At 45.8% G+C, this 13,412-nt stretch overlaps 1 protein-coding gene and 1 pseudogene across 1 annotated transcript in view; both read left to right on the forward strand.

Moving 5' to 3' along the window:
* Positions 1-13,412, forward strand: part of LOC135768826 (cytochrome P450 2K1-like) — a 125,292-nt pseudogene that overhangs the window by 37,113 nt on the left and 74,767 nt on the right.
* LOC135734257 (cytochrome P450 2K1-like) overlaps positions 1-13,412 on the forward strand; it is a 29,890-nt gene that overhangs the window by 5,107 nt on the left and 11,371 nt on the right. Inside the window, exons 3-4 of the mRNA XM_065253195.2 lie at positions 5,023-5,172; positions 5,262-5,422. Of these exons, the coding sequence (XP_065109267.1) occupies positions 5,023-5,172; positions 5,262-5,422 (311 nt within the window). The remainder of the gene's footprint in view (positions 1-5,022; positions 5,173-5,261; positions 5,423-13,412) is intronic.

A 13,412-nucleotide genomic window follows, 5' to 3' on the forward strand; every position in this document is an offset into this window, starting at 1 on the left:
CATGCACCTCCAGGGGCCCCAGGAGGAAAAAATCTTCCAGACTGGTGTCCACATGGATGGCCAAGGGTCCTACCTACATGTTATTACACTGGTGTCAGGGCAAGTTTACACTAGGTACCTAGAGTAAAGTTTGAGGACAACACTGTTACACATGACGTATTACGGTCACTTTTTAATAAGGAGACCTCTGAATCCATGAAACAACATTTAAAATTCTGTCAAATTAACTGTAATGGGGATCATTGATATCAGGTACGAGGGCAAGTGTTATAAATTGTATGAAGCAACCTGAGTCCACACCTGAGGAAAGCCCATTTTTTAAAGTAGTTTTAACTGTGCAGTGGCAGTCGGGAGGGCCCCCTGAGTCCTGTTTACACACCCTGGGGTCAAAACAACAATTTCCATGAAGTGGGTATTTTAGATTAGATGAGCCTTTATTGTCTCCTATTGGAGAAATTTGTCTTGGGCAATCAAGGGAATAAAAAGCGGTACATTGATACATACACAAAAAACACACTTTACTTACACAAAACACACCCACCATCCCACCTCATCCTGACAATTCCACATGTCCCATTATTTTATAAATGGAATAAATTGTACAAGGACCTGTATCTCAGCCCTGGATTGGTCTTGGTGAGCCAAAAATGTGCCTCCTGCCTAAGTACAACTGCGTTCTTTCAGAATTCAGAGTTTCAAGATTATTGGAGAAACTTTATTTTTCGAAAGGAAAAAACCTAAGGATAAAAAACCTTTGAGTTTTTCAGACATAAATTTCGACTTTCGAGAATCTTAATCACTGCAGCTAGACGATGTCGAGACTTGGACAGGGGCACCATTTGTAGCCTCACAAACAATTCCATAACCACGGTACGGGCCACGGTATGGGGCCATGGGCGGCCAATAGCAACCAATCGGCTATTCCTGGGGTCCAAACCACCTGCGGGACGTTTTGTTGGATCGTGGGACGGTTGGATGTCTCATGGCAGACCCGGAGCGAGCGGGGAGAAGTCCGGGTTCAGTTAAGCTGCCAGTGGTAGGTTGTGATGCCACCTTGTGGAATTTGCTCAAACTGCGTTTTGGGGCCTTTAGTTTCTTTGGCCCACAGGGCGGGCGCCGGCACCCCGAAAAATTTTGGGGGCCTGGCGCGCACCATCCCTGAACCTGTTGATATGGGCCATCAAGTAGGGGACCCCCCAGAATGGACCTGTGAAGCTTCCTAGAGTCTGCTAGTATGCCAGCAAGAGCCATCGCTCAACAAGAATTTGGCAGACTGTAACTGAAGATCCACCTGGAGGGGTTTAGACCAAAACTATGCTTTTTTGCTGCTACGATGGGGTCTGCAGACCTGAACCCAGTCCATCACTGTTATCCTACTCTCCTTGACCTTGTGCCTGTTGTCAAAGCTTTCCTTCATTCGCCTCTGGTTTGAAGTTACCGCTGCATTGGCTGCTACCCAGGTGCCATTTGCTGCTGCTGACAAGTCTCCTGCTCTCAGTCTGTACAATGGCTACTCCATCTTTTGGCTGAGCATGAACAAAGCAGGAGAGGCCTTGGTAGTGGTGTGCTGGCTAGCTCTGTAATGCATCAAAGTTAAATTGAGTGCTGTTTGGAATGTGTACCCCGGGACAAGATGTGCACAAACGCCATTCTTAAGGCGCTGATTTAACCTTTCAACCCCATCATTTGCTTGGGGGTGGGACAGTTCAGGCCCGATATGCTTAATTCCACTATTGCAAAGGAAAGTGGAGAAGTCTGCAGAGGTGAACTGTGGCCTATTGTCCGTAGTGATGGCACGGGGCATGCCCCAGCCAGCTATTGTGTGATGGTCTGCGATGTGACTGTTCTGGCTGGTACTACCTCAGGCCATTTAGAATGGAGATCATACACAACCACCAGAAAGCACTGATGATGAGGAACTCTATGGTCATGAATTTTCCCACAAATGTCCAGTTGAAGTTGATCCCATGGGAGAGATGGCCATGGAACAGGTTGAGGAGGGGTTGAAGCTGGTATTCCAGTCTTCCCACTGAGGAGACAAGGTTGACAGTCCTCAGGCATCCGTGCTGGCCCCCCAAGTATATAAATGTGTGAAGTTTTGTCAATATGGGGTCACACTTGGACTCCCTCTGCAGCTCCTTCAGGGAGACAGATGCTTTCAGAGGTGCATAGAGCATCTGGATGAGTTTGGGCTCCATGTAATCACTGCCTGTCAAGGCTGTTGTTTGTGGTCGCATCAATGGATCAACATAGAAGATCAGCGACCACATTGTCCCTCCACTGGTATTAATTTGAGGTGGTAATCATAATGCCCCATCTGTGTATTCGTAAGGGTTTATGATCTGAGCCGGGCGCTGACAAGTGTGTGATCAGAGCCTGATGGTCAGTGTGGAGGATAAAACAATGACCATAGAGGAACAGGTGCCATCTTTCAGTTGCCCAGATACACGTGAGAGCCTTGCGTTCACAGACAAAGTAGCGCTGTTCCGTTTGGTTCAGAGCTCTGGAGGCGAATGCATCACAGGTGACGATAGTCTGACTGTCAGGGTCAAAGTGGGCCAGGACAGGTGGTGTGGTAAGCTTGGACTTCAATGTCTGGAAGGCCTCAGAGCATGCTGCAGTCCAGTCCCATGGCTCCTCTTTTTTTAGAAACTGGTGAAGTGGTGCTGTGGTTTGGGAGTAATGAGGCAGGAAATGAAGGTAGTAGGCTGTCATTCCCAGAAATGAGGCTACCTGTGAGGCAGAGGTGGGCTCTGGTATTTTGTTAATCACCTGAAGAGGGGCGATGCCCCTAGATGTGAGACAAAACCCTACAAAATCTATGGCTGAGGCTGCAAACGTGCATTTATCTCCATTTAATGTAAGGTTACGTGCCATGAGAGCACTGACCACCCTACTGAGATGATTGTTATGGGTCTGGACATCAGATCTATGAACAACTATGTCATCCAGGAAAACTGTCTCTCCAGGAATGCCAGCAAAGATGGTGGCCATCACCTTTTGGAAACAGCTAGGGGTGGAGCTTAGGCCAAATGGCATACGAGTATAATGAAATACACCAGCATGTGTGACAAAAGCTGAAAGGGTGGAGTGGCACCTGCAGGTAACCCTGGTGCAGATTTAGCTTTGTAAAGACCATTGAACCATAGAAGTGAGTGATCAACTACTTTGCTGTGGGTAATAGATAATTGTCGGGGATAACAACGTTATTTACAGAGCGCAGGTCAACACAGACTTGTACTCCACCAGATTTTTTTTGCAATGTCCAGGTTATAAATCCTGGGGGCCACATTAACTGGCTCAATCACCCCCATGTCCAGCATCATTTGAAGCTCAGCAGTGACTTCCTCCCACAGGGCTAAAAGAATCCTGCGCAGGGTAGTATGATTGGCGATACCTCAGGGTCCACCAGAGGCTTGTTGGTGAACGCTGTGAGGCAGCTCAGTCCATCAAACATTGATGGCCAGTGTTGCCAGGTGGAGGTGACATAGTGGATATCAGCACCTTTATCATCTCGCAGTGTTAACCCCAAGCTGGTAAAAAGATGAAGCCCCAGGAGGTTGGCTCTCCGTTCAGAAATGTAGAATGGGAACAGGTGTTTGGAGACATAAGATACTGAGACACGGAGAACACCAAGCATAGTAATCCTGGTACTGTTGTAGCCACAAAGTGATGTGCAGGGCTGCTCTAATGGCAGATGGGAAAACAACTTGTGATATGTATTGGCATTGAGCAATGAAGCAGCTGCACCCGTATCCAGGAGGAGTGGGAGACTCACCTCATCCCGCAGCACAGTACATGTTCTGAAAGCTGCCTGGCCAGCTGATACATTTCTAATCTCAGTGTACTCATTACAGACTGGTGAGAGTGTCCTCATTGATGCTTGCATAGCAGGAGCTGACCGGCATACTTGGCATAGTGTTTTTTTCAAGCAATTTCTACATGTCTGCCTATATGGGCTCTTAAATTGTGCAAACTAGACCCACAGTTGCCACGAAAACTTGAATTGCACCGGTTTCTCTGCCACTGTGCAAAATGCAATGGAAAACCTGCATCCTGACTCTTACTTTGTCCTATGGGTAACGGGGTGTGGCCTTGATAAATGACAGGACAGAGTTGTTGCATAGGGATGTCCACAGGGGGTCTCGCATCAGCAAGCAGCATTAAAAACTTGAATTCAACAGCTCCACTTGCAGAACGATCATAACCGCTTGATTTAGGGCCATATTTTAACGATATAAGCGCATATATAAAATATATATTTGTCCAAATCCATGTTGATTAGAGCATTAAAAACTTGAATAGTGTTAAATTTAGGTAAATTTAGAACAGATAAAAATGTGAGATTAATTTGAGATTAATGTAGATGACATATTTTAATCTATTGACAGCCCTAGTCTATAACATGTAAAACTTGTTAATATACCTGAATATGTTATATTGTGTCATGTAATAAAATAAAAATTAAAAGAAGTGAAAGACCAATCTCTATTGGTATTTTAATAATCTAGGCTTATGTTTCCTGTTATTTTAGGCATACACTATAAACCGCAAATATATTCAATATAAAGGGTTGTGGTTGCAATGTTTATTAAAAGGTTTGTTTTTTGACAAATTCACCATCTAATTCACTTCATTCACAATTCAAAAAGGAAACAAGGTGCACATGTCACGACTTGTCGGCTCCGTCTTCAACTCCTCCCTTGACTGCACGCGGCAAACCTCACCGATTGGTAAGCGCAGCGCCGCATCTCAAACACACCTCATGAGTCAGCGGCCTAAGCTTTCAGATGCAGCCAATGCATACTAAAGATAGAGGGATTAAAATATGGACTAGCTTGTACAACAAATTGGACGAGCTAAACAAAGCTTTAAACAAGGATTGAATCAGTATAATTTGTTTAACTTGGTTGTATGTAAGTTGAACCCTTATAAAGGCTATTACAGAGTAAATGATTACATATCAAACAAACAGTATGAAAATGTCATAAACACAAACTAAGAGAAGCTCTTTTTCTGAAGGAATCATCTTTACAAATGGTGATAGGTGGAAAACCCTGAGAAAATTTGCTCTCTCAACTCTTCGAGACTTTGGGATGGGAAGGAAACTGAGCGAAGAGAAAATTATTCAGGAGACGCGATATCTGCGGGAAGTTTTTGAGACCTTCCAAGGTATATCAACTACAGTGTACAGTTCATAAATGCCAATTTAAGTGCTGATGTTTAACAAAATCTGATCTTTGTTTCTGTATCTTTTGCAGGAAATCCTTTTAATACAACCCAGCCAGTAAATTATGCCGTTTCTAACATCATCTCAGCTATTGTTTTTGGAAATCGGTTCGAATATGAGGATCCAAAGTTTAACGAAATGGTTGACAGGGCAAACCAGTTCATCCTCTTGATGGGCTCTGCTTCCATACAGGTTCCCATTTTAGCCTTAATTAAGATGTTTGTGGTATTTATATGATCACATCTTTAAAAATGTGCAGTAATAGCTTGTGTTTCATTTATTTTCATTAAAGGTGCAATGTGTAACTTTTTAGGATCTCCTGAATAATGGACCCTTTTACAGTCCACGTGGTCAAATAGCCTGCGCACGCATTTTAGCAACAGAAGTGGTGTTGTTCCTAAGTGGTTCTTATGTGTCAGCAACTCAGAACGTTTATCAAAACGTTTTCCCAGCATCAAAATGTCTGGTTGTTGCGTTTGGTATTAAGGATTATTAGGAACACCATACTAATACTGTGTTTGAACCCCTTTCGCCTTCAGAACTGCCTAAATTCTATGTGCCATTGATTCAACAAAGAGCTGAAAGCATTCTTTAGAAATGTTGTCCCATATTGATAGGATAGCATCTTGCAGTTGATGGAGATTTGTGGGATGCACATCCAGGGCACGAAGCTCCCATTCCACCACATCACAAAGATGCTCTATTGGGTTGAGATCTGGTGACTGTGGGGGCCATTTTAGTACAGTGAACTTTTTGTCATGTTCAAGAAACCAATTTGAAATTATTTTTGACATGGTGCATTATCCTGCTGGAAGTAGCCATGAGAGGATGGGTACATGGTGGTCATAAAGGGATGGACATGGTCAGAAACAATGTTCAGGTTGGCCGTGCATTTTTGGTGAGCTCGTGCAAATTGTAGCCTTTTTTCCTATTTGTAGTGGAGATGAGTTGTACCCAGTGGGGTCTTCTGCTGTTGTAGCCAATCCGCCTCAAGGTTGTGGGTGTTGTGGCTTCACAAATGCTTTGCTGCATACCTCGGTTGTTATTTCAGTCAAAGTTGCTCTTCTATCAGCTTAAATCAGTCAGCCCATTCTTCTCTGACCTCTAGCATCAACAAGGCATTTTAACCCACAGGACTTCCAAATACTGGATGTTTTTCCCTTTTCACACCATTCTTTGTAAACCCTAGAAATGGCTGTGCATGAAAATCAGAGTAACTGAGCAGAGTGTGTGTGTGTGTGTGTGTGTGTGTGTGGCCAATTTATATTTGGCCATCTGCTAACCTATCCTATTATGTGGCGGTTGTGAGGATTAGAGTACGAATGAACCCAGATGCAAACGATGTCGGGGGAAAAACAGAAAACACTTTATTTTGACAAAACAAAAACCCACGAGGGGGTACAAAACATGAAAACATATAACACTTAACTTTGACTGGATAACTAGACTTGACTGTAACACGAACACGGAAACAGAACACAATGAACCTGCACAGAACTAAGGATACAATGACATTAAATAGAAAAAAAACAAGCAAGATAACGAGCGGGAACAGGTGATGGGAGAAAGCTAATGATTACTAATAAGCAGGAGAACGAGGAGGCGGGGTCACAAGACAAGACACCGGAGGCCCATGCCACAATAAACAAGGCATGAGCCTCTACATAAAGCCTGGGACTGCCAACTCTGCCACCATGACAAAATACAAATATAAAACAAGACTCTTACATTTACATTTACATTTTGTCATTTAGCAGACGCTTTTGTCCAAAGCGACTTACAAGTGAGGTAAACCATAGAAGCAATTATGGCAACATAAGAACAGCAATACATAAGTGCACTGGAAATAGTCTCCTCAAGTCCAACACAATATACATAGCCAAGAGTAGGTTAGTAATTTTTTTGTTTTTGTTTTTTTTTTTAGATAAAGAGGAAGGTAAATAGAGAAAGAGATAAAGAGAAGGGTAACTAAAGAAAGATAGTAAATCTGTAATTAGGAAGTTAGGTAATGGTGGAAGAGATGGGTTTTTAGCCGAGTCTTAAAGACAGCTACAGTGTCAGCTGATCGTATCACGACCGGCAGATCATTCCACAGTTGTGGGACGGTTCCTGAGAAGGTACGCGTTAGTGTTTTCTTCCCTTTTTGAGATGGTACCACAAGCCGTCGCTCGGTGGCAGAGCGCAGTGATCGAGAGGGTACATAAGGCTCTATAAGTAAGTGAAGGTAAGGGGGTGCTGACCCAGTGGTGGTTTTAAAGGCCAGGAGCAGAGCCTTAAATTTGATGCGGGCTGCTATAGGAAGCCAGTGTAACTTGACAAAGAGAGGAGTGACGTGCGCCCTCTTTGGCTCATTGAAGACCACTCTTGCCGCTGCGAATTCAATCTGAATCATCTGTAGGCAGCCATCTTATGGCAGAGTCCTGACAGCGGTGTGTTGCTGCGGACCTAAGGGAGTGTAGTGTTGCATTTTGGTGCAATATGGACATGTGGCACTTTCAGAATTAATAAACTTTAATAAACTACAGAACAGCGCAAGCCGGAAGTGACATGCCTCATGCATGCTCCGAGAACAGACACTGAAGTGATACAAAACACATAGGTCTGTTTAGAGCAATACTTTTAATAAAGGCGCTTTTCCATTGCAAAGTATCCCACGATTTGGGTCGGGTCAGCTTACTTTTGGAGCCGTTCCACTGGGTGCAGTACGTAGTACCCAATATTTTTCTTAGTAACACCTCGATTGGGGTTCCAAGCGACCAGAGCTAATACCAAAACGTGACATGAAAACACTGTAGATCACTAATTGGTCTGAGAGAATCGTCACTACCAGCGTCATCGCTATAATGTAAAAGATTAGCTTCACCTTCATGATGGCTTGCGCTGTCTCAAATAAACCTTTTGTCATCTGTGATTTGCTCTAAGTTCCCAAATTCCCTTTTAGCGATGAAAAACTGTGGGATTTAAAAACAGCATACTATTTTTTTAAAGACTTGCAGCTTGTGGCGGCACATTCATGACGCGCACATCCGCATATATGCTTAAATGCAACTTAAATAAGGCTCAGCTAAAAAGTGAAAGTGAGCTGACCCGACCTAAACCGCGGGGTACTATGCAATGGAAAAGTGCCATAAGGTAGCCTAACATTTTTCTAACAAATAAACACTGCCATATTAGAAATTAGCAGCACAGTAATTACTGACAACATAAAGGGTAGACTATTTAAATAAAAGAACAATTAAAATAAATTCAACGAACTGTAATATAGAACACGGTAGCACACTTTTAAAATCAAGTTTATTTACTAACACTTACGCCATCTGATGTTTTTTTTCTCATTAGAACAATAAAGAAGATATTTTGCAGAAACCCCAGTGCTCCGTAATGCAAGTTAACGAATCCGCCAGATTGCAGATATATCCAATACAAAAGTAATCTCCCATAACTCCTGGTGACATATTGACGTCTTGTGAACTAAATGGATCAGTTTTTGCAAGAAACTGAATGTTATTTATAACACTATTAGCATTAAATCCAAAGCAGGGAGTGTGCTTTAGGTTCGAGGCATGATCTTCTACTGGTGGCTGTTTGCTATGGCTGTTGGTCTCTCTGCGCCACCTATAGAGTGGGAGCTTGAAGCGCACTTGCTGCTTCATAAAGCTCTGCATTAACGCTAGTCTGGGTGTCAGCCAAACGTAGCCCAGCCCACAACATTTGAGGTCGGAAAGTTCGGTCTGGGATTGCTCCATTGTGGCGCTACTATGCTTGGGCGAAAGCAGATCGAACCAATCAAATTGTCAGGCAGGGCTTTATACAATGATGGACAGATGATCAACAGTAACATTATCAACCACGTCACCAAAGAGCGCTTGTGTTGAATCAGCCAACAAAATGGCTGCCGCTTGAGAATTCACTTGTATGGATTCTGCCATTGAGTCTGTTGTACAAGATATCGGCAGCGCATCGATTTTAAAAGAGGAACAGAAAAACGCGTTAAAGGCATGTGGAAAGATGTTTTTGCTGTTTTCCATTTCCTTGGACTCTTGGGGATTTATGAAAAAAAATTTTTTTACAATTTCACCAAAGTGGATAAAGGAAAGAATTTGAAGGTAAGTAAACAAACTGAATCAGCGCCTAAGCTTTCAAACGATGTGCTGCGTGACCTTATATTTTGAAGATTTAATTCTTCAAAGTTACAATGAGGTTTATACAGCATCACTTCTGAGGGGGGGTGGGGTGGTGATGGTAAGAGATAGTCTGACTGTATGACTTAGTAAATAACTCACAATGTCATGACATGAATGAAATGTTGTGAACATAGTACTGTAGGTGTCGATGTACGTTCACTAACTCAGACTTAGTATAATCATAATGGTAGTCTCATTTGTAGCGAAATAACTAGCAGTTCAAGCCACAAAAGGACAGACGTTATTTCAACATACGTCATGTCACGGGGTGACGATCTTTCAGGGCGGAACCAAAAAGTTGAGGAAGTTTGGTTCCGCCCGGATGTTTCCGTCCAGACCGGAGAACAGAAACACCGGACATCCGGCCGCTTCGCGAGGGCTGTAATCAGCCGATTGTGTACAGCTGTGCATAGTTAAAGAGATCGCCGGGTAATTGGACAACTAGAGTACATGGTGGAATATAAAAAGCACAGTTAGATCACAGTTAAGGGGTTGTAGTGTGTGCTGAGGAACGGAGCTGTGCTCATTGTTAGACGTGGTGGCTGTCTGTATTTCTCTCTCTCTCCCTCTCTCGTTGTAGTTGACGGTGGACCTGTTTGGAGTAAAGGGAAAATCCTATGGGTAAAAAGGGAACCTTGGCCTAACCAGTACTTTTGAAGGAGTAAAGCAGGAAGAAATTGACCTGATTGTACAACGTAAACAAAGGCTGTTCGCTGTGAGTATACCCTTTTGGTGTGGAGTAACTTGCAAAAATTAGCCTGTGTAACCGTTGGAACCCTCCAGGAGAGGGAGGGCGGCCCTACCCCTACAATAGTGTGGTGGGCGAGCCGTTAGAAGTGTAAATCCAAACAGCCACAGCAACGAGACCTTACTTTGGTCGTATTTTCCATCGCCCCGATCTCAGCCCAAGCGCAGTGGAAGACACCGGGCGCTTCCCTTGTTGTGTTGCACTTATAGTGTGGTGAGTGAGACTTTGCAATTAATAAGCTTTTCACGTTGGAGTGGTGCTGTGTATTTGCTGTGGGTTGCTGTGTGTCTTGTTAGACGAAGCCCCGCATCATCCATTTCTTCTACTGGGCAGAAGACGGAGAGGCTAACGACCTCAGAAATTACTGCTACCATACAGAGTGTGCTGTTTCGGAGTACGAAGGGACGCAGACCAAGAGCTGTCAGTGACTGTGAGTAAAACATTGGAAATATTCGTGGTGTAAACTTACCTGTGTCTGTTTTGTCGCAGGGTCAGAGGCAAAAGGGTCCGCCGCCCCCGCGGTCTCTACAAAGGGGCGCCCCTGTCCAGGATTCGATCGGCCTACGGGCAGTGGAGATAGGGCAGCGCTCGACCCGGTGAGGTGGTGTGTGACCTTCGCCCCTCTGCTGACCTACGGAGGAAACCATACCTACCCAGAAAGCTGTAAACAGCAGAGCCGGTGAGAAATACTCGAAGTCTTAGTAACAGTGTCTTTGTGTCCTAGCGGCCACCTGTGGAGAGAGAGAAGAACGAGAGTGAATAATTGAAGAACAGACCGTGAACGTGATACCTACCCAGAAAGCTGTAAACAGCAGAGCCGGTGAGAAATACTCGAAGTCCAAGTAACAGTGTCTTTGTGTCTTAGTGGCCGCCTGTGGAGAGAGAAGAACGAGAGTGAATAATTGAAGAACAGACCGTGAACGTGATACCTACCCAGAAAGCTGTAAACAGCAGAGCCGGTGAGAAATACTCGAAGTCCAAGTAACAGTGTCTTTGTGTCGTAGTGGCCGCCTGTGGAGAGAAAGGACAACGAGAGTGAACAATTGGAGAGCAGACTGTGAACGTGATACCTACCCAGAAAGCTGTACACAGCAGAGCCGGTGAGAAATACTCGAAGTCCAAGTAACAGTGTCTTTGTGTCTTAGTGGCCGCCTGTGGAGAGAAAAGACAACGAGAGTGAACAATTGGAGAGCAGACTGTGAACGTGATACCTACCCAGAAAGCTGTAAACAGCAGAGCCGGTGAGAAATACTCGAAGTCCAAGTAACAGTGTCTTTGTGTCTTAGTGGCCGCCTGTGGAGAGAAAGGAAAACGAGAGTGAACAATTGGAGAGCAGACTGTGAACGTGATACCTACCCAGAGAGCTGTAAACAGCAGAGCCGGTGAGAGATACTCGAAGTCCAAGTAACAGTGCCTTTGTGTCCTAGTGGCCGCCTGTGGAGAGAAAGGAAAACGAGAGTGAACAATTGGAGAACGGACTGTGTAATGTGATACCTACCCAGAGAGCTGTAAGCAGCAGAGCCGGTGAGAAACACTCAAAGTCCAAGCTAACAGTGCTTTTGTGTCGCAGTGACCATCTGTGGGGCACAAGGAGAAAGAGGGTGGACGTACGACAGGGAACGTAAAGGCACGCGGGGCGAGGACCCCCTGCCGACCTGAGGAAAGGTACACAGACAGTGGACAAATCTCCTTACCAGTCACACTGAAATTATTCTGCCTCCAGGAAGGAAGAAGGAGGGCGCCACGGTTAGCAGGGTCCAGGCCGAAGCCTGACGTTTCCCTTTCTCCCCCGGCTTATGGTGGTTGGCACCCCTGTTGCCCTTGCCCTGTCTGCCCGTGGCTGCAGTCTCCCTGGAGGGAGGAGAAGAAACCTATTAGTTTTAATTTCCCCTTTCCCCAATTCCCAGTTCTTTTAAATATTTAAACCAAATAAAGCTTGTTTTAAATTTTACTTACCTGTTCCCGTGTTTGTCTGGTCATTGGGTTGGCTTTGGGGACCTCCTCGAGGTGGGAGTTGAAAAGGGGCGTGGCTTTAGTCCAACATAGCCAGCCCCTGGTGGTGACAGATTTTGGCGTAGTCGGCAGGGCCCCACCTCGAGTTGAGTAACCAAGGTCACCCAATGACTGACAACGCGGGGCCTGCAGCCCCACCCCGTGCCACGTCTATTATCATGGGAAGCCCATGGATCCAGAAATATGGAGGAGCAGAGTCGGAGGTACGACTGACCGAATGGAAGGCCCAATTAGAGTACTTGGCCGACTTACAGGGCCTTAGCGCCGCCCAGCGGCTCCAGTTTGTGTTAAACTCCCTAGAGGGAGAAGCACGGCGAGAGGTACAAGCCGCCCCCGAAGCAATCAGAGCCACTGCCCAGACTGTGTTCCAGTTCCTTACCGAGCAATATGGTGACCATACCCCCGTAGCTGTCCTCCGTTCACAATTTTTTAATTGTAAGCAAGGCCCCCGACAACCTATTAGAGCTTTTGCCCTCAGGCTGCGAGAGCAGTTCACTCGCCTGCAGGCCCGACGAGACCATGGGCTAGGAGACGGAGAGACCTTGTTGCGCGACCAGTTCCTCCTGGGGATGAAAGAGGGCCCCGTGAGGCAAAGTCTGAGGGTCCAGTTTCGGAGGGACTCCGGGCTCACCTTTGAAGACCTAAAGAAGGAGGCGCTGGCCTTGGAGGGTGATGAGGTCGAAGTAAGTGAAACCCCTATATGTGCAGTCGTAAGTGGAAACACAGCAGCACCGCCTGAACACGCAGATTGGAAGCAAGCCCTGAGAGCAGAGTTGTTGAAAGACGTCCGAGAGCAGATGTCGGAACTCTCTAAGACTCTCCTGGGAGAACTTCGCCAAGGTAGGGCGCGAGAGGAACCGAGGCCGGCACCCCGAGAGCGAGTCTACTCTGAGAGGGGCCGAGAGCCACCGGGACGCCCGAACCGTTTTAACCGGCCCCGCTTCGAGTGGGATGACCAAGGGCGGCCAATCTGCAATCGTTGTGGAGAACCAGGGCATTATAGCCGCCAGTGTGGGCCTCGCAGGGCATCGGAAGGGGGTTTTTAGGACGACCGGCCACAGTGGGTCGTGTGGCCGGGACCCCTCGAGAAGACCCGGGAAGACGTGATAATTCTAGGGGCCAGATGGTCGGGCATAGCCCAATGGCGGAGGTAAAGGTATGTGGCAAGACAGTACAGTGCCTAGTAGATACGGGCTCGCAAGTGACATTGTTTGCAGAAAGTCTCTCGCAGGAAGTA

The sequence above is a fragment of the Paramisgurnus dabryanus genome, chromosome 3 (assembly GCF_030506205.2).
Source record: "Paramisgurnus dabryanus chromosome 3, PD_genome_1.1, whole genome shotgun sequence".
NCBI lineage: Eukaryota > Metazoa > Chordata > Actinopteri > Cypriniformes > Cobitidae > Paramisgurnus > Paramisgurnus dabryanus.